Source organism: Pagrus major, chromosome 22 (assembly GCF_040436345.1).
Source record: "Pagrus major chromosome 22, Pma_NU_1.0".
In the NCBI taxonomy this organism is placed as follows: Eukaryota; Metazoa; Chordata; class Actinopteri; order Spariformes; family Sparidae; genus Pagrus; species Pagrus major.
In genome coordinates, this window is record NC_133236.1 from 18,998,957 (window position 1) to 19,021,577 (window position 22,621).

General features: G+C 41.3%; 1 protein-coding gene across 4 annotated transcripts in view; it reads left to right on the plus strand.

The window, feature by feature from the left end:
• Positions 1-10,986, plus strand: part of utrn (utrophin) — a 190,551-nt gene extending 179,565 nt beyond the window's left edge. For 3 of the 4 annotated variants that reach the window (XM_073492397.1, XM_073492399.1, XM_073492398.1), the window contains 5 exons: positions 1,445-1,682; positions 5,494-5,569; positions 5,841-5,924; positions 7,964-7,989; positions 9,604-10,986. In XM_073492397.1, coding sequence (XP_073348498.1) covers positions 1,445-1,682; positions 5,494-5,569; positions 5,841-5,924; positions 7,964-7,989; positions 9,604-9,612 — 433 coding nt within the window. In that variant the 3' untranslated portion in view covers positions 9,613-10,986. The remainder of the gene's footprint in view (positions 1-1,444; positions 1,683-5,493; positions 5,570-5,840; positions 5,925-7,963; positions 7,990-9,603) is intronic. The other variant, XM_073492400.1, reaches the window with a different exon arrangement.
• Positions 10,987-22,621: the final 11,635 nt, after the last annotated feature.

Sequence of the window (22,621 nt, forward strand, 5' to 3'; positions counted from 1 at the left end):
GATCTATTTATACAAGGCTCAGAGGGGTACAACACTCTCTAATGGCTACAATAATGTAAATGAATTTAAAAAACACAATAAAAGGACCCTTAAATAGTAATGTAATATAGAAAATGACACAAGATACATATACAGGTTTGCTGTGTATACACAAATCCATTAGATAATGTTCAGAAAACAAATACATGCGCAGATATTGTACATACAGTAACAGAAGCATTTGCGTGTAAATACTGTAAGTAGGAACATAAATGTACATGCCCCTCTTCACAAATAACTTCTACCTTGACCTTGAGACTCTATAGGAGAGATAAACACCATTCTTCCAAAAGGATACATGTACCTCTTCATTCGGTGTTATGATTACTGTATTCTCCCAGAAGTAATCAGTTGGGTTAAGAGTTAATGACTGTGAAGGCCATAGGAAATTATCCACATAATTTTCACAACCATACAGAATCAGAATCAGAATCAGAATTCCTTTATTTGTCCCGCAAATGGGGAAATTCCTTAGTCACAGCAGCCAAAGGACAGTATCACACTTAAACAATAATAAAAAGTAAAAAAGAAACAATATAATAAGAGATAAGAAATAGAATTAACTCGTATATACATAGTATTTACAATATATACTTGGTATTTACAATATGACATAGTATTTATAATATGAACAGTGTAAGTATAAACCCTAGTGACCCCTAGTTCCCTGAATGGAAGCATCTGCGATTTTTTGTTACAGTTTCCCTTTAAATTTGTCACCTGCCTGTACATACATGCATAATTGTACATAAACACAAATAAAATGACTAATGATGTTGGGTATAGATAGATGTTAGCAGTGTTGTAAAGAAACATAAGTACATTTACTCAGTTACTTTACTTAAAGTAACAGTTTACCATAGAATAATAGTTCAGTCATTTTCTAGTCACCCTCATGCGATGGGAGGTCAGAGGAAGTTTTGTAGTCCACAAAACATTTGTGGAGTTTCACAGCAAAACAACATTGCAGCATTTTCTTACACAGCTAAAGTAGATGGGGACTTGTTTTAAAACATTACAAGAAAACAACTGAATAAAAAACAAAAAATGGCTCTGACAGCTCATCTGGCGTAATCCAAGTCTCTGGAAACCCAGAGATCCCAAATTGATTTGAAAAGACGTTATTTACACCCTTGACGCACCCACTTCAGGAAGGGTACACACTCACTGGGGGTGAATAAGTTTGAGTGAACTTATTCTTTCACTTTTTTACCAAGTATCCTGCAGCACAAGTACTTTTACTTTTGACAGTTTAAGTTTATATAGCTGATAATACTGCCTTACTTTACTTTACAGGACTTTTACTAGTAATTTTTACAAGTATTTTTGCTTCTGTATTGCTAATTTTACTTCAGTTAATGATAATTATAAATAAATGGGTATAAATACTACCCTTGTTTCCCAGGACCCTGCAGAGGGAGTACGAGCAGCTAAGGGAGCAGCATGGCCAGCGAGGGGCCCCTGCTGGAGGCCCCTGGGAGTCGGAGGGATCTTTCGGTCACCCTGACGAAGCCGATCTCTTAGCCGAGGCCAAGCTGCTTCGACAACACAAGGGCCGGCTAGAGGCCCGCATGCACATCTTGGAGGAACACAACAAACAGCTGGAGTCTCAGCTCCACCGCCTCCGACAACTACTGCACCAGGTGACACATCACTTACACCTGTTTGTTGGGCTTGCTTTATCCCAAGATGCCACGGGTTATGTCTGAGCAGAGACGGAGAAATATATTCATAGACTCATACTTGACAAAAATAGTCATCTCTCAGAAAAAAGGACTCAGCGTTTTTGTCTCTTGTTGTTGCGAACCTTTTCTCTGCCAACTGCAAAATGGACTTGTTTGAAATAGATTCATTATGTTGCTTTGAAGAGGCCATTTGCAGAAAGAATGGCTGTAGTTTTGGTGCGCAGCGGACAGAAAAGAACATAGATGTTCTAAGTTGTCTACTAATGGAAAAAGACTGCGAACCTGAAGTAGCTTAATCACAATTACATGAAATGAAGGCCAGCTGGAAGCATTTGTGAGCTTAACAAAGAGCAGTTGGTATGTGAGCTTTGAAAGTAACATAAGACAACTACCTTAATCCCAATAGACATTAATATAGCAGCACATAGGAGTTGGCGATTGCCTCCTAATATGACCCTTAATAAATTTCTTCCAGAGGAATTCTGATTTTCACAGCCTTTTGAGCACAGCCCATACACAACTGTGACTTGAAGTTTATTTCCTCCCATAAGTTGCCTTTTCTTTTAGCTCATTAGGCTTGTTTTTTGATAGCAGCAGGGCAATAATCAAAGTTCACGGACCGGCTCACACACAACAGCTGGTCGGGCTGTTTCAGTGCAACTCGTAAAATAAAAAAAGTCATTTAAAAAGTGCAACAGAATGCTTTCAATAAATTAAAGAGTCATCCAAAGTCATTCAAATAAATCATCAACATAAATATGTACTTGTGCGTCTATTAACCTCCCACGTAGACATACACAGTGTCTGGATTTAAACGTGCGAAACCATTCAGTTTTCGTCCTCCCTTTTTTTTGTGCCTTTGAGAAACAGAACCTGCTCATCAATGCTCAGATTACATCCTAATCACATCATTACCATTCCATCCAGGAGTCCAGCGCTCGTCTCCAGTCCCTCTATCAATAACTTCCAGATTTGTTTATGCCTGGCCTAATTGCTCACCGAGGTTGGATTGTTTGTGCCAAGTGAGAAATGCACAAAACCCTCAAGCCAAACAAACAGCAATCCCGACAAATCAAGACTGAGCAAACACACGGGCAGGTATTGGCTCTCTGGAAGCTGTGGAGCTGGAAGCACTGTAATAACTCACAACAAATACGGCCGGGGGAAGGCAGCTGACGTGACTCGGCAGATTTTTAATGGATGAAGATTAAGATTCTGACAGAAATCAAGTTTTGTGTGCACCCATGCTTCATCATATTCAAGATTTTCCATTTTTAGACAGTAAAATGAAGTAGTTAATAAGCTGACTGGTATACAGAATGCTATCTAAAAATCTTCAATCTTATAAAGTAAAAATACTAATGTGGCTTAACATTAAAGCACTGTGTTATTGTTATAGCTAATCTAATCTAAAAAGTAAATAGAAGCTGTAACTGTCAAATTAAAAAAAACACTTTACATCACAGTACACATTCAGTCATTATAAAGCACTTCTTAATGCCTTATTCTGTTCCTTAAATCAAACTACTAGTGAATAAATTATGAGCCAGATTTCACTTTAGAAAGGGGAACTTACATTGAGTTAGAAGTTAAAGTCATTTGGACACTATTAACTGTAGTTGTGTGTTTTGTTACACACCATCTGTTTTTAATGTTGTTAAGGGAGAATGACCATTCTTGTGGTAGTACCACCATATAATGCCAATGCAAAGCATATTAAGATCATAATTCATGTACAGCAACCCGCTTACTTAATATAATTAAGCCGTCATCGGGAGGTTATTGAGAGAATACTCTTGAAGTTAATGGCTGAGTACTAGAATATGCTCATGCATATGCAAGGTATTAAAGGTGCAATATGTAAGAATTTTGGTTGAAATCATTAAAAAATTAACTGAATTATCAACAGAATGTGAAGAAACAACAGATTTGACATTATGATGTCTATATATTGTGTTACAGAAATATCTACTGAAGTTAGTATGCTAACCAGCTAGCAACAGCCTGTTTTGGTGTAACATTCCTGCAGCTTTAGCAGTCAGTAACTCAGGTGATATACTGCCCCCTATTTCTTTTGAGCATGAATTTAGCAGGTGGCCAATTCTTACATATTGCACCTTTAATTAGTGCTTTATAATGACTTATAACGAGCCAATACACTACTAATATGTATGCTACTAAGCAACAAGGAAATGGTATGTGTACCTTAATGTATGTAGTGTTACCAAATTAACATGAAGTCTAATTATTTAAAGCAACATAATGTAGAAAGTCTTCTTTCATTATGGAGTTGTTTATCGTAATCTGTCAACTTTCTCGTGCTGTGTCTCAGCAATGTTTCCCTCCTGTGTGTTTTTTGTTTTTTGTAAACTGATTGATGCTGATTCTGAGAGACAAAAGAAATGCAGTCCTAATCACATGCACAACTACCTGCGTACACACAACCATCCCTATGCTAAATAAGAACATCTGTTTTCTGCCATTTTAGTCCCCGGAGTCCTGACGTTGTGTCAACATGTCTTTCCATCAAGCGTCAGCGTTACTGCCAAGCTGCGGAATAATAAACCCAGCTAGCTTGATGGCACGCATTAAATCCACACTCCTGCAGGCTGACCAAAGCCCTGACCCTAGCTATTCTCAGACGAGCCTCGAGACACTGGCTGTGCTCCAGAGACATTTCCAACATGTTAGCCTTTACTGGTGCCGGGGGCACAAGGAGATGAAGTAGAAGGAGAAGAAGAGGGGTGACGAGGGAGGAAACATTGATTTGATTTCTCTCTGTTGAGAAGCTAAAGGGAACGTGGGATGCTGTAATTGTGGCCTGACATCATGTAGGGGCCAGAGCATGTTTTCACCAGTTTCACCAATTAATCTCTAATTGATTTATTAAGAAACTATTTTGTTAGGTTTTTTGGAGCATCTGGGCTATTTTCTGTCAATCTTCTCTTTTTACTGCTTTGACAACAGACTTTTCTTATCAGCCTGTGAACTGAATACCTGTGTTTTTACTTTTATTTATTTAGGTAATAAAAAATGAAATTACAGATTATCGCTATCTGCGGATTTCAGGACGTCTTGGGGCACAACAATTTTTCCTGAGGCCGAGTCATAGTGCAGACAACAGCCGATAGCAGTACGAACCGGAACAACAGTTAAGCAATCTGTTACAGACGGGTCCCTGTCAAAAACATAGTGGATGCAAACATTGCTGGATTAATGTAGGTCATCTGCATTCACTGTCTGCTTCTTCAGCACCTGCGGCGGCTGCATCAATGTCTGTCACAACACCTCAGCTCAGTGGATAGGAAGGCAAGACAAATACACGTCTCCTGCCTTTATGTGTAGTGTATGTTTATGGACACAGGAAAATCCTCTGTATGTTTTGGCAGCCTTTCATAGCTTTAATTTCAATATTTTGTGTTGGCAGTCATGGAATGTCTACTGTTGCACTCTCTCCCTATGCAACAATTAGTCAGAAAATCTAACTATGCAAATGTCTTTTGAGGTCTTTGAATGTGATTGATACCGTAGCATGTCAAACTCGAGTCGGGACATCGGCAGAGAGCGTTTGTGAGAGACGTCTCTGCACACATAACATTATCCTCGTCGTGCCGCCCTCTGGTATTCCCTTGTCGCCGCCTGCCGCTGTGAAGCACGGCTAATTGTGAAGTTGTCAAGCGTATGCCAAGCGGAATAATTATGTTATAATAATGGAGTTTGCTTTTTTTTTGCTTTCTTCTCTCTCACTCTCCGTCTGTCCGTCTCTCAGCCGGAGGTGGACTCGAGGGTAAACGGAGTGTCCTCTCCCACCGTGCCAGATCGAGGGCCACTTACTGAAAACTCAGGTGAGACACTCGAGCTCAGAAAGACTTGCATACTCAGACACAAACACTTGGTCTTGGTGTACAGTCCTTGGATTTCAATCACTGGGGCAGAAGCCACTTTGTGCTGCATTTAGCAGGTACACAGAGTTTGAACATTGCTCACAACACAGAAAAGATCTCACACTGTTTCTCTGCAAATGGAAACTTGTTGCTCTCTGTGGTGCCATTTCAAAGTGTATCTGTGTTCCCTGAAATTCAATCTGTGTGTGCGTATGTGTGTGTGTTTGTTCAGATGAGCTGCTTGACTCCCACAACAGCAGCTCTGACCTGGCAGATGTAATGGAGCAGATTAACAACTCCTTTCCTGCATGCAGTCGTAAGTTTCCTCCTCCTCCTCTCTCCCACCGTGTCTTCCCAGTCTCTGAAGGCAGATTTGTGTTTTGCCACAAGGACGCCGGTCAGCAGAAAAATTGTGCATGTCACTCCGTTTAACTGTTCATACTTCATCCCCTTACAGGGAAAATTCATGTGTGGTGTTCAAAATGTGTGAATTAGGCAAGTTTGCACCCTCCTCTGCAGATTTTTCATCTCGATTAATCATTTGGTCTATCAAAAGTAAAAAATAATGGAGATGTCACAATATTTCTCAACCAGTTTTCCTTAAATTCAACATGACACCTTCAAATGCCTTTGAAACTGACTCTTTTTGGGGTTTTTTAGACCATTGGTAGAATGGTCTAAAACCCAAAAAGAGTCAGTTTGCAATCGTATACGAGACAATTAACCAACTGGCTGTTTAAAGTTGCAACAAGGACGTCACTTTATATTGAACAGTGGCGGGAAATAAGGGCTCGGATGAAGAGACAGTTATTAAAAATGTGTGGATCAGAATGAGGTCAGAGTCGATAAATATGGCGGGAAAAAATGACATAACGGCGCATTAAAAGGGCATAGCCTTAACTACTACAGAGTCCACAATCCGAAAATACTCAGCATAACAGTTTTCGATATTTATTTATATATTTATAAACATTTTTGACAACACTAGAGTATAATATGCACGATAACTGTTTTCATTTGTTAATTAACATTTCTTGGTGTAAGCTATTTATCACAATATTTTTTAACAAATCTTCCTCTTTACATCAGGAGGCATGCAGAGAAGACCCAAGCATAGTGTTCTTTGCAAACCTTTAGATAGTCTTGACTTATATACCATCAGGTAAACAATTGAAGCCGTTACAGACCTCATGACAAGGCTCATTAAATCAGTCACACATTCAAGTTGCATCTTGCATCTACTAAATTTATGGATGTATGACAGGAAAATCTTGAAAATACACATTTTCATCAGAATCCCCGTTCTCATCCAGATAGATCATTTTACAGATATTATTTTTGTTTTTGACACCTTCAACTCATACTTCAGTTTTTCTTGTTTAAATCCATGACCTTCTACGAGGTTCACCATGCTGAGGCCGTATCACGTAGCAACAATGAATGATATAGAAACAGAAAATGGAGGCGGGGGAGAGACTGTGGTACTTTCCTGATACATTACACATCATCTACAATTTCAACTTGACTCTTCAACCACCTTCAAATCGTCTCCTTTACCTCCTCCAGCTGCTTTTGTTGATCCCTCTGCCTTCATCTTTCTCTGTCACGACCTCACACACTCCTGCTCTGCATCAGTCTTTGTCATTTGTACCTCAAACTGTCGTTTGGCTTTGTTTGTTTGTGTGTGGGCGCAGTGAGGTGTCATGTATAAACGATTGCAGCTCGAGCAGCTGTGCACTTGTCGGAAGTCATGATTTCAAAGGGTCTTGTATTGTATTTCAATGAAGAATGGTACATAGAATGTGCTATTTCAGTGTAATCATTGTTTGTGTAGCACATACAGGCTCCTCTGGATTGAGACTTTGGTTTTTGATTCAGATGAAATGCTTTCTCAAACACATATTTTTTAAATACAGCCTTTGGGTTTGTTTTGATTATCATTTAAATTTGGTGTTTGATACGATCGGGAAAAACGTTAGACCCTCATTACACTTTATAGCAGAATTTGAAAGACTATCCACCTCTGGGGATATTAATCACATAGAAAAATAAATAAAAATGTTCGAGTAGCGAGTCAAAGCTCACCGACTTCAAATTGCATTCGAATTTTTTTTTCCTATGAGGGCTTTAGTTAAAAATCCATTCTAATCTGGCAGACGCTCCAGCGTTATTAGCATTTGGTTAGTGCACAGCTCCGAGGCACCGGGACTGAACAGCACAGAGCCGAGCGTGTGCATGAATACGTGGGAGGGGACCCAGAGGCTGATAATTTAGTGTAGGCTTATAAAAACAGAAATGAACTGAGGAGTTGAAGTGTTAAACTACTCTGCTGTCTCTTTGCTTTGTCTCCCACAGCCTCAAGCCTCTCCTCAAGGCCACAGGTAAGGCGAGGTTCTTCCGCACTTTTAGTTCTATAAAACAGTCTTGTGTATCTGCAGCGCCTGTTTTTCTTCCTCTCTGCTTTTTTGTGTGTTTTTCCGGGTCACTATTTTAGTAACTGGCAAAGGTGAGAGAAGTTTGAGCAGAGCACAAGAGGTAATTACAGCCCTCCATGTAGCCTTCACCTGCCTCAGCCCTCCACATTTGGTGGCCTGTGAGAAAGAGACGGCTAATGGATGTCTGGGGAGCGCCATTAGCTGCTCATCTTGTTCCCGCGGTCTGAGGCCAAGGTGCATTTTGGGACAGAGGTGCTGTGAAAGCTGTTGCCACTCTGACCTCTGCCTGCTGTAATTTTTTACCCCACTCTGATGCCCTTCAGCTCTCGTCTCTCTCCCCATTCTGTCGCTGTCTTTTTAAACGGCTCGACTTGTTTTTCACACGCAGCTGATACCTTCACACACCAGTTAAACTGCTTATTTGTATTGGCTGTTTGAAATTAGAAACACACTTTCCCATTTGATTTCTGCCTTCCCCTGTAATCACCATTGCACATCAACTAATCACTTTTGGGATTTTAAACCTCTAGATTTAATTTAAGTTCGATCAAGTTTATCATTACGCTCTAAAAAGCCCATAAAAAACTCTTCTGATATCTCCTCAGTCTCCTTTTACTCATATTTATTTGTATCATCTCTTCATTCTCCTTTTTTCTCACTGAACTTGGCAAGCACAGTTTCAAACACTTACTGCTGGTTTTCACGTGAAGGCATGACCGAATAGGTCTAAGTGCCTAATTCCATTTCTAAGGGGACGGCCATGCTTTGTAAAATCTCCCCTGAATCATCCACACCAACCTCCTCCCTTTCCTCCACACCGAGCTCCTAATGGACTGTAACTGGCTTGAGGGACCGCAGTCCATTTACCAGCTCTCAAACCCGATTACTTCGCTCGAATCTCAGATATTTCCACCCGGTGATGTCTTGATGAAGAGCAATGAGGTGGCTTTACTGTACCTGCTGCACTGAGAGTACTAACTTACAGTGGTCCAAAAATGAAAACTCAGTCAGGTGAAGTTTCAAAGGCCACCAAAAATGTTTGTAGCTTCACAGCAAAACGGCGTTGCAGCATTCTCCTTAACAACTGAAATAGATGGGGACTTTTTAAAAAGGGAAGCTACAAGATCCCAAACTGATTTGAAAATATGTTACTCCTTTTTTAACCCTTAATCCTCACTTTAGCTGCTAAGCTAATAGCGTTAGCATGCTGTCTGAAGTGGATGCACAAGCTTGACTGCACGTTGAGGGCACAAATGACATCTTTTCAAATCAATTTGGGATCCTGGGGCTTCCAGAGACTTGGATTACACCAGACAAGCAGTATGGAGCCATTTTATGTTAATTTATTTTTGGTTGGTTTTTTTTTACATTTCTAACGCTGTTTTGCTGTTAAGCCCCAGAAATGTTTGGTGGAAACTTCACCTGATTTTTCATCAGATAGGTGAATTGTCATTTTTGTGTGAACTTATCCTTTAACTCAGACACTCACCACGGTGTTTTAAAGGGTAATTTTTGTCCTCTTATCCAATGGATTTCATGTTTGCGCTCTCTGTCTTGCAGGTGATGTGAGGACAGCGGTCGCCACAGAGGACGGCGCGTGTTTGTGCGCACACACATGTGAGTGTGCGTGCACAGTGAGAAGAGACAGGACCATTCCCAAACAAACAATCTCCCCGACCCAAAATCCCAAAGACGCACAGGACCAGACAACTTAACTACTTTTACCACCTTGTCTTGTACTATGCAAACTGTACATTTTATGAACTGTAGATTGTACCTGAACTTGGTTCAACATTTGTCAGTGATTTGTTTAGATATGCAGAGGAGTATACGGACACGGGGCTTTGTATAGTAAAATATGCTTTTTTTTTTGTTTTTCAGAGGGAGGTTTGAGATTTTTGTGTTTTGTTCTTGTTCAGTTTTGCCTTCACTGGGAATCAAACTGTTACATTATTTTGTCATTCCACTGCTTCGTACCCTCCAGCCCCCAGTTGTAGTTGTTTGTCAGTGGAAGAGCCACAGATTTTTTTTGTTCTACATTTAGGAGCACGCACAGTTCCTGAGTAATTACATCCAGTGGCTGAAAGGATCAGTTTGAAGACGCAGACTGTCACTTCTCAAAGCGTCTGTTTTGTTTTGAAGATCTATCTCGTAGCATGCTCGATGTCAAGTTCCCCTTTAAAGCATTGATGTGTCGGCGCACTTTGCGCCGACTGAGATTTGTTAATATAAACTTTACCCCTTCTGTGCCTATACAGTGTGTCATTCCATGTGTGGAAGACAGATCAGAATTAAAGTGGGATTGTGTATAAAGAGAGACGTTTAGGAACATAAAGATTTAAATCGAAAGTTGTTCTGAATTTGGGTTTGTAAGAGGCCCGCCGTCATTATGTAGAATAGTTTTTTTTAAAGATATATGTTCAGAAATCAGAGGAAAGCCATGATTGCCTTGCTACCTCAGACTCATAGACACAGTTTTGCTTTGTGGTTTGTAAACTTAGTGATCATTTACAGAACAAGAACAGCCTGGTTTAGCATTCTAAGCTTCAGCTTACTGTATTGGTGTACACTGCAACGAGGAGATACCAAGTAAAAAAAAAAATGTTACGATTACTGTACCACAATGGGTTTGTGGCCTGCTGAAGCGAGTGTTACTTTATCTGTTGTTGGTTTTTCCACTGGCCTTCTAGCACTGGTCCCTCACTGCGTTGTGTTGTCGTGCTATATGCTATCCTGTAAAACTTGTGAGACTGAACAACACTACTATAACCTCCTCTGACTGTAGACTAATGATGATGTTGGTGATGATTTTAATGATTCCAATCATGATGAACCGTACCATGGCAGAACTGTGTCGCTTCTCCTGAGGTATGTAAAATAGATTGACCACACTACGTGTAATATGGCTACGTTGTTTTATTCTAAATAAAATTTTTACTACAAGTGTGCATCCTCTCTGCTGTTATTTTACATTACAGTAACGGTTGTTTGTGGGTATGAATATTTAAAGGTGATACAGATGAATCAGAAATTCATCCCACTGCTTAACGTTTTTTCGTATGCAGCACTTGACCTGCATTTACACAAACTCATCACAGACATCCAGCCAGCGCTGTAGTGTTGTTATTTATCAAAGGAATTGATCATGCAGTCAGAGCTGGTATCATTATCACATATTTGCGGTGAGCATGCTGAGCTGTAACCAAGGACTCCAAATGAATGATGAAAGGTAATTAGCCTCTTCGCCTTTCACTCCTCATCTGAACAGCATTACTCACTTGTGGCTGCACGCACTGATTATTCTTTAAAGATTGTGTGATGTTCGATTAAAGATATTTACCTTGGTGGAGCTCGCTCGGCCCTGCCATTGCTGGTTATAAATCAAGTCTGACCGCACGAGTCAGCTCATGGTTTAAAAATCGGCTCATTTTCAGCAGCCTGTCAGGTTAAATTATGTCCCCAACAGGAAATGATCTGTACTCTTAATGCTGGAGTTATTAGACCACACCAAACTCAGACGGCCTCTTTCCTTCCCCTTCCTAACCTTGCAGTACTCTTTTTATTCTTTATTCATCAAAAAATGATAAAAGAAGCAAGTCATAGTCGTGTAAGACAAGTGATTCCTCACACAGCAGCCATCACTCATCATTTTTTGTTGTGTCACCTGCGCAAATTGGACACAAATTACAGAAGTAGCTTTCCCATGCTGGACAAGTTTTTGACTTAATAGCACTCCCTATCATCTATGGTCCAGCCGTTCCATAACACGCTTCAATAATGCAACAGCAGCCAAGTGGTAGTGCACCCTAATTGGATCTGGGGCTACTGTACATATTCTGACTCCTTATAGACGGCGTGCTCACATCCTCGGGGCTCCCTGAGGTGCTTTAATTAGTCCACCACTCCCCGCTTCTGTAATGCTCTGCAGAAATCAGCTTGTTTGTAAGGGAAGAAGTTAACAAACCAGCATACACAAGGGAGCAGTGGTACTTATTCCTTTACTGGATCCCATTACAGAAAAGCAGTATACTGGTATTGTTATTAATATTAATAGGACAATTAGGGTGCCTGGGAAGGCAGATCAGGTTTAATTACTACAACAATCTAATGTGCTCATATGAAACTTATTTGGAAGAAGATTGCAATCTTTCCAAAGTATTTTAATCCTGCTCAGACGCAGCTCTCTGTGACTTAGCGCATTACACTGTCAAGCTCCAGTGAGGTGGAGTGTGCTTGCTTGCTAGACTGAGCAAAGATTAGCATTCTGCAGTTCAACAAAAACTCATTTATGATTATATGATGACAATGTAAGTGAAACTCTTTGATGGAGGTCAAAGGTCACGCTCAGATGCGGAACAGTGCAGCCCTGAAGCGGCCTGGCAGTGACAGATGCTCGCTGACATGGAAGATTCAACCTTGGGGGAGCTCTAATCAGCAGCAACCTGCAAGCCTCATCAGAGAGCAAAACTAAAGGCCCACTGCCACGGCAGCCTCCTGTGGCTCTAATGCTCATTACACACCAATTGTTGAATGGATGAAGAATGATGAGACAACTTAGCTGATGCGAAAAAATGTGATGTTTGGCTTCGGGAAGCAGTATACTGTAACCTCAATCAAAAAGTTGAGAGAATAAGTCAAGGCACATTTGGAACTCAATACCAGGGCATGTTAGAGAATCAAATACTCAGTATTCCTTTAAAAGGCAGTTAAGGCAGTGGTTAATCAATAATCAATCATGTACCCACTAATCATGTGAACTACATTATGCTTTGTCATGTCTGTCACTGTCTTATGTACATGTCAATGTCCTGTTTTCCAATGCTTGTTATTGTTCGTGCTGTTTCCCTATATTTGCCATTGCATGTCCTGCTTTTTAATGTCTGTTACTGTTTGTGCTACTGTCATAGCTCTATGTGCTATCCACATTTTTTTTTCTTTTCCCCTTGTCTGCATGTTATGTCTGCATGCCAGTGTTGCTATGTGTCACCTGCCTTCATGAGCTGTTGTTATGTACATGTCTTATTTGTTATTATGAGCTTTTACTAGGTAAATTGATATGTAAGTTGTATTTTAATGCATTGCTTAATTGTTACCCTTTATTGGTTCTTAGGTTGCCTGTAACATCTGGCCAGGGACAATGGATGAAAATTAGCCTTAATGGCTAACTCTGGCTCACTTGCAGTTTCTTTTAAATTCTGTTGATCAGTGTTGCACTGTCCCTGTCAAATAAACCAATAAAATAAAATAAGAAAAATTTAGCGACTGGAGCTTTAATCGTACAAAAAGATCCTCAGCAGGTGCAGCTCAAGTCGTCATGGACTGTTCATCTGTGCATATGAAGCTTCTTTTTGATTGGGACTGAAACGTCATTGCTGAAATTAAAAACAGGCAGACAAAAGACATCTCACCACAAGGTCCATTCAGTTTCAATCACATCTTCCTCAGCAGATGGAGTTACCCAGTTAGGCTAATGTTGAAATGTCCCAAGCAAGAACTTCTCATTCTTGTTGGTTTAAAAGTTGAGATTTAACAAAAAAGGTATTTATTTAGGTTTTAAAGGTGCAATATGCAAGAATTGGCTACATGTTGAATTCATACTCCAAACAAATAGAGGGCAACATATCACCAGAGTAACCGTTAACTGTTACCATTAGCTAGTTAGCTCAGTTAGCAGTGCAGCTTGTGGTCCTGACTAGGAGCTTGGGGCAGTGGGGTGTGTTGTTTTACACCGCTAGCACAGGAGCTTGGTCTGCTGAGAGGAAGAGGTTTTCAGGCCCAGGACTGGGGGAAAGGAACCAGCATCATAATATAACATCAAAACTGTTATTTCTTCACATTCTGTTGATAGTTTTTGTTCCTTTTTTAAATGTTTTAAACTAAAATTCTTTCATATTGCACCTCTAATTTATCAAAAGGATTATTTACCTAGTTAGCATTTAAATACCATTTGTCACAACAAGTGGTACAACTGGGAATCTCGTCTCTATCAATTAACTCCACCAATTTAACACATTAAAGTGTGGTCACACGCCTACATTACCCACAATGCAACTATAATCTTCGACTTAGCTAGCAATATACAGATGTACTGCCTTCAAGTGTTAAAACAGTGCTACAAATCTTTTCTTACTCAGCATCAAAATGTGGTCCAGTGTTTGTATGTTGTTTATTTTAATAGCGTATTTGTTTACTGTAGCATTTTGTTATAACACGCTACTAACTCAGTAACATTAGCATCCTGATTTTTTTTAACTTCTTATGAGGTGGTGCTCCTTTAAGTCTATGAGCTCCTCTTACTCTTCTGTGCTGCAGTTTAATTTTCTTAATTCATGTCTTAGCCACACTGTTGTCATGGCTCTGGGGCAGGCAATATTGATTTGTTGGATCTTTGGGCGTTTGATCTGCCAGTTGGTCTAGAATGGAAAATCCCAGCAACTGTGGGATGGATTACCGTACAGACATTTAAAATCCCCAGAAAATTCATTTTTAAATTTTTGTAATCTCCTTACTTTTCTTCTACAGCCATCATTGTTTGTCCAATACTTAGGATAGGATCGATTACTTGAAAAACTCTTGACATTCCCATCAGCCTCTGATGCATTTTGTGTTTAATGATAATGTTAGCTGTCTAAAATGCTAAACTAAGTTCAGTTTCTTCTATGCATTTTTTACATTCAATATCGAAATTCACTTTTATTGCAGATATAAATAGATCTGTCCTTTATTCAACCCACTAAAACAGTAAATGAGGCACTGGTGCACACAGACATGTTGATATTTGTCATTATTTACCTGTAATTCTTTTGTGGAAACCCACTGATTTAATTTGATAGATTTATCGACAGCTGAATATTTAGCATCATGTTTGCTCAGTCAGCTTGGAGGCTTATAAGAGGTCTGCATGTTGAAACACAGTGTCTGACACTGATCTGCTCATTATCATTTAATTCCATTGAGATTAAATCCCGACCGGTTGGCAGGACGGCAGTGGCCCTGATTTCCTTCGACTCCAAGCTTTAAACAATCCAGAACTGCTGCGAGGTATTTAACATCAGACCAACTCCATGTGCACGAATGAGTCATAACTGAGGAAGTAACCTCATGGGTGCCTGTTAGGGCCACGTTCCACGGTTGCCTCTGGTGCCTCCTTTTTAGTACAGGTGACCTCATTGGCACTCTTGCCTGTATGCTGGCCTTGTCAGTACTCTGCTCTACATGCAGAGCAAAACTGCACCACTTTCTTGTCCTGTGTATATGAGCCTCTCACAGAATAACAGACAATATCTCATCTGTTTCATTTCCTTGTCCTCTTGTCATTATACTCCTCTGAGCATCCCCATCTGTGATTCACTAATTCTCTTTGCTGTGGGTAAAAACAGACTGTGACGATTCCTCCGGGCTTTGGCCGTATCGCCTCTGCTGTCCACCGACCAGCTCATTTTTCTGGATGGGTTGGTGGTGCTGATGGTGCTGGATGTTTATTTTTCCCCTTCCTCAGCCCATTTCTCATTCATGCAGCAATGCTGGCTGGCATACAGCTCCGTTCGGCAGCTGTCCCCTTTGATCAGATGCTTGGCAGGCAGCGACAGAGCTGGTCGTATGGGTGTCTTGGCGGGGTAGCTGCCCCTGGCACAAGGCGAGGACGGGGAACAGATGTTGAGGAGTGGAGGGGGGCAGGACACCGACGGACCTGTGCAGGATAACAGTCTGGACCCCAGAGAGATGCAAACTGGGAAAGAGAGCAAGGCATGAATACAGGGCAAGCAACCCAGAGGGGAGAAAAAAACAGATCAGGAGAATAGCCAGTTCTGTTTTCATTATTGCTATTCTGTCAGCAGTTGAACCTCTGTTATGCTTACACAGGGCCCCTCCATCTAAATGTTCCGGCTCTTACAAACTTGAGTTAAACCTGTATCCTAATGAACTCCCCAGCTTTAACTGTTCCCTTGCAGTACTTATCAGCTAAAGTTTATTGTCCTCAGTACACCTCAGATCTCCAGAATATGCTGAGTGCACATGATGGATTAGCATTAGCACCATTTAGCTCTCTCTTTGACAATTAATTTTAAGTAGCAAACTGCGCTGGACCTTCTTCTGGCAGGGCATCGACCTAGGGTTTTCATCTTGGATGCTTGAGGGAATTATTCTGGGCTGTTGTCCCGTATCAGCATTTTTCTTCTGTGGGCTTGAAAATTAGCAAATAGAGAGAGAGCGTAACCTGATACTCCAAGTTCACTTTCTTATATCACTTTTATGTACTTCATAAAGAGTGTGGCACAGTGCATCTCCAGAGGTTTTCAAGTTGTGACCCTCTGCTGTAACTCATCCCTCCTTTAACGTCTTATACTTCATATTTCGAATTTATATCCTTATTTTAATTTTCACACTTCCTTGAGGGTCATTTCATCCTTATGTTATCAGTCGCCTGCCTCCTTAATACAAAGGCACAGCATCAACTCGTTTGCTAACGTTTATCCTTCTTTACACTGAAATGTCAACGTAGTGTGATGGTGTATCGGCTTTACAAACTGCACGTCCTTTTGGTTCCTGTGCCTAATCTACAGTATACGTCTGTAGTTATCTCAGTGCTTTTTCATCCGTACCTTAGTTAAAATACTTCGCTTTTCACAGTTTGCTTTGTGTATATTGCTAATCGTTTACATTTTTGAGCATTTACATAATCACGCCAACTCGTCAACTCCTTTGACCGGGGATTACAGCCGGAAATTAGCCGTAAAGGCTAAAACTGCTCCTTTTACTGTAAAGTTTATTAATGGAGACTTTCCATGTCATCATAAACAAATAAACTAAACTAAACTAAACAAACGTCAGTGTTTTTAACTAGCGAGGTTAGCCTTTTAGCTAGCCTATCAGGCTTCCTAAAAGGCTCTGATTGTGAGAGGTGACTGGTTCTACTATTGTGTGAATATGCAGAGCTTTTGTGTAAGCCAGCTAGGCTAGCTGACGTGCTAACCACGCTAGTTAAAAACAGCTAAGAATTGATCAAAAATGCAAAAATATACAAAAATGAACGATAAACTATTAACAGTATATTACAACAATAACAATATAAGTATTTTAATTACATTATGGATGAAAAGGCTCTGAGATAACTATAGATGTATACTGTAGAGTTGGCACCAGAAGCAAAAGGACGTCACACTACATTGTGCAAGTGGAGAATAAGACAAACAAACACAAGCCCTGTACACATGCATTTATATTGTTGCAGTATTTAACCTGACCTTGTCTCCAAGAGATTACTGTAACAAGCTTTTCGAAGACTATATGTCCCACACCACTTTGTAACAGGCTCATTCATGATGCCTGGTCAGGGCCAAGGATTAATGAGGGGAGACAAACTGAAATCGGTGTGTCTGAAATGAGAGCAGTGGGAGGTGTGCAGGGAATCAGTCAGCATCTTCCCAGTTTCATTACAGCACGGACCATTAGCTGCAGGCAGGTCATTGACAACCCTGCTCACGATGTTTAGAGCCCTGCTGCCACCACGCCAGTACGAACCAATCAGGCCACTTGTAAACACAGGTGCTAATGAAATTTGATGGGAATTTTGTAATGGGTGTAGATGAGCTTCTGAAAGATCTCTGAAATATGAACTGCACCTTTGTTGTGTTGTGTTGTGCACTGTGTTCACCTCAGCTCTGCGGCTGACAGGATGTGGTTGATAATTTTGCCAGAATCTTGCAGATTGTGAATGAGGAACACTCTTGAATTATTAAAAGATTGCTCTTGGCCATGGTGCTCAGAGCCCAGTTGACAGAACATCAGCATGTTGATGAGAGTAATAAACTAAACAAAGTATCCACCAAGTTATGACAGAATTGCTTGAGTTAGAGATGAGTCACTGGAAGAAACCTGGGGCCAGATGTATGAGCAATGTGTATGCACAGAAACCATGTGTACGCCTTTTCTCCACAAATAAACTGCTATTTACAAAGAATGTGTGGTGACAATGTGCATACCTCAGACATACTTCAGACCTGGACTACATACTTCAGACCTGGAGTACACACTCCAGATGATGTACATGAAACATAAGGTGAGAGATGTAACCTGAGGGAGTAAAATGTTGTTGGTATAGGTTGTTTGCCAACTCCACTGATGATTGTGTTATTATTTTGCAATGTGCTCTCTCTAAAATGACACTCAGAGATACATTTATAATCTTAAAGGAGACATATTATGCTTATTTTCATGTTCATAAATTTTTTTTGGGTTTGTACTAGAGTAGGTTTACATGCTTTAATGCTCAAAAACACATCAGTCTCTGTCTGAAATGCTCTGTTTTAGCTCCTGTCTCTTTAAGGCCCCCCTCCCGACTACCCAGTCTGCTGTGATTGGTCAGCTCACACACGCCTGAGACAGCACTGCTCACCTTGTCTCCGGTCGGCTCCGTCATGTTTCCAGCTTCCAGTTCCACTTCACTTCTACCATGAATATATGCATAAATGATGCAGATGTGTGACCTGACGTAGTGTGATGTCACAAAGTCACGGAACTAAAGGCAGGACTACTAACGAGCCATTTTAGACACTTCAGGAGCAGTGTTTTCTGCAGGAGAGAGGAGCACCCATCGGTGTGGACTTTACTTTTACTAATCTTGATGAATTTTATCATTCTTAGCATTTTAACTGGAGCCATTACTTCCATATTAAAGATATTTTCATTGGACTGTGAATTGTGACGCACTTCATAGAGTCTGTTCCAACATGAGCTGTAGGCATACAGGTACATGTCTAGACACTATAAATAGCCACAGCTGTGCGTAACTGTCGTCCATAGTGACAGCTGTTAGAGAGCCTTGCTGATTAAACACAGTCAGTTACATTTTACATCTTTGCCGTTCTTCTCATCAACAAGGTGTAATGTGCTGTCCCTGACTACCAGGTGCTGTCCCTGACTCCAGCCAGCGTGAGGAGATCCCTCTCCAGGATCAACGCTCGCAAAGCTGCAGGACCGGACAACATTCCTGGTCGTGTGCTGAAGGACTGTGCAGAGGAGCTCACAGATGTCCTCACAGACATCTTCAACACCTCCCTGAGCCAAGCTGTTGTCCCCACCTGCTTCAAGAACACCACCATCATCCCGGTCCCAAAGAAGACCTCCCCATCGTGCTTCAACGACTACCGCCCCGTGGCACTGACCCCCATCATCATGAAGTGCTTCGAGCGGTTAGTCATGCAGCACATCAAATCCATCCTACCTCCCTCCCTGGACCCGTACCAGTTTGCATATCGGGCCAACCGGTCCACTGATGATGCAATCTCCACCGCCCTCCACTCAGCTCTCACCCACCTGGATTCTAAGGACTCATATGTGAGGATGTTGTTCTTGGATTTCAGTTCAGCTTTTAACACAATCATCCCCCAGCAGCTGATACAGAAACTGGACTGTTTAGGACTAAACACCTCACTCCGTAACTGGTTGCTGGACTTCCTGACAGGAAGACCACAGGCAGTCCGGGTCGGCAGCAGCGCATCCAGCACCATCGTGCTGAACACAGGGGCTCCCCAAGGATGCGTGCTCAGCCCCTTACTGTTCACCCTGCTGACCCATGACTGCACACCAACACACAACACCAACCTCTTCGTCAAGTTTGCGGATGACACGACTGTGGTGGGGCTCATCAACAACAACAATGAGTCAAACTACAGGGATGAGGTGAGCCAACTGGCCAAGTGGTGCAGAGACAACAATCTCTCTCTGAACGTGGAGAAGACAAAGGAGATTGTTGTCGACTTCCGGAGAGCCTCCACCCAGCACCCTCCACTGACTATCAATGGAGCTGCTGTGGAGAGAGTGAGCAGCACCAGGTTCCTGGGTGTGCACCTCTCTGAGGACCTCTCCTGGAGCAGGAACACCGCATCACTGGCCAGGAAAGCTCAGCAGCGCCTCTACTTCCTCCGCAGACTGAGAAGAGCCAGAGCACCAGTCCACATCATGACAACCTTCTACCGTGGAACCACCGAGAGCATCCTGACCAGCTGCATCACTGTGTGGTACGGCAGCTGCACTGCATCCTGCAAGAAGACCCTGCAGCGCATAGTAAGAGCAGCTGAGAGGATCATCGGTGCCTCCCTCCCCTCCCTCCAGGACACTTACAGCACACGTCTGGCCCGCAAAGCACTCAGCACTGCGGGCGACCCCACCCACCCCAACCACCAACTCTTCAGTCTCCTGCCTTCCGGGAGGAGGATGAGGAGCCTCCGAGCGAGAACCAGCAGACTGAGAGACAGTTTCATTCATCAGGCCATCAGGATGCTGAACTCCCTCCCAGCGCTGCCCCCCCTTCCCTCTCCTTCTCCGCCCGCCGCCCCCACTAACTATGGACATTGTTGACCCCCCCCCCCCCCCCATTGCACCAGCCACTTTTACAACTCAAAAACACTTTAAAATCTATTTGCACTGTGTAAGAATGTTTACAATTTCATTGTCATAGACCAGTTTACACCATTTTATACTGTCATATTTATATCAAACTGCCATATTTATATCTATATTTATATCCAATCCCAATACTGACATACCTATTCCACACTATTTATATCTCCGGACTTTATATTCCCGAATGTCTCTTAGCTGTACATATTTTATTTTTATTTTTATTTTTAGATCTATATTTCTATTTTATTTTATATTCTTATATTTCTTATTTCTGTCTGGACAGAGGGAAACACAATTTCAATTCTCTGTATGTCTTGTACATATTGCAGTTTTGACAATAAAGTCGACTTTGAACTTTGAACTTGAACTTTTGCTGTTAAATGGGCACAAGTATCAATATACAAACAGATGTTTAAGGGAGTTTCTACATCCAGTTATGGATAACTGTGACTGAAGTTTAAAAACTAGGTTGGGCGTGTGCACAGCTTTGTTAATCTGATGAAATAATGTATGTGCATACACACAGTCTTAGTCGTGAGGCCCCTGGAGTTCTGTGGTTCATATTTTGAAATTAGAAAGGCGAGGGTACTCTGGCACTACAGGTGCTATGATTTGTAATCATTTTTGCATAATGATAGTTGTTTGGTGTGCAGATGATGTTCCCATGTTGAAATGAGGATGAACTTTTGGCATGCCAAATGTGCTTGCAGGTGCTGATTATCACATTCATCGAATGCCTCCAACAAGAGTGACTGAAACCCTGGCTGCACACAATGTCTTATGAAATAAAATGGACCTGCTGGTTGTGAATCATGATGATTATTATACCTCAGGTTCAGTTACATGCTCCTAATTAGCCTGAGGACATGTACTGTATGTGAATTGACATCTTGTCTCTCTTCGCGATGGATCTCTGTAATAATGTGGTGAAGTTTTCTGGTGAACCGACTGCAGATACTGCTTACAGTACAGCTTAATCACAAGTGCTTTAAGCCATCAAAGTGGATATGAATCATACAAAAGAATAAGGGTGAAATGAAAGGCCATCACTGGTATTTTCGGATCATCCTATCATCACTGTGGATGAGTGGGCTGTGAGGGCTCACCTGTGGTCCCAGCGCACTGCCGGCTGAGCCTTTTCAAAAGACGACATTTTGACAAATCATAGTCGGATAAGCAGGTGTAAATAATACAATGATTGATGGCAGCGGCAGAGAAGCGACAGAGTCGGACATCAGCAGTGGGTGAAAACGGCGAGTAGAGCTGGAATATTTCCACATCTTACTCTGTGAATTGAGGATTTATTTTGACCGTACTAGAGTTGATTGTGAAAAGAGAAACCAAGACTGTTCCTGTGAGTTTCATTTAGTTTAAGTTGAGTTTGAGTGAAGTGTGTTTTGCCATGAGGTAACGAGGCAGTTAAGCTCGTCTTAGTTCTGTAACGGAAAAGAACTTGTGTACGGGTGCATTTTTCTTTTTAGTGAAGAAAATAGAAGAAAAAGTATGTAATTTCTTGACAATTTGTGAGTTTTTTTGTTTATTTATTACACTAAATTTTTAAACAAAAATTCCAGCCATGTCCTTCAAATTGCTCCTTTAATAGACCATATTCACACGGCGGCCATTTTCCTCTGGCATCATGCTCAGGGTAGGAGACTCAACAGCTAGCATTATCCTTCAACCACCTCCTAGCTAACGTTCCTGTTTGATATTGTTACACGATAAGATGGGACAGCCGTAATTGTATTCTAAAATGTCAACACATATCTTGGACACAATTATTTAAGCCTGGAAGTGAAACACGCTTTATCAAACGGTGACGTTAGGAGCTAGGAAGTGGTTGAACGCTAACGTTAGCTAACAGGTTATCAAATATGTTATTTTTTACATTCAAATATGGCCCGACTTCCCTCCAAATTTTCGCTATTCATTGTCTTTTCAGTTGATGCTCAATCAGGAAGCGGTGAAATGATAACAGTTTATCAGATACCATACTTTTATATGACTTACAACCTTGAAAACAGAAGCACAACAACCCAGCATTTAAGCTTCCCACCCTGAGCGTGACATCAGAGGAAAATTGGTGGCTGTGTGAATCTGGTCAATAGAAATGACCATGAAGCAAGGAATGTACTCTTCATACACATTTGCAACATGTCTGACAGTTAATGCC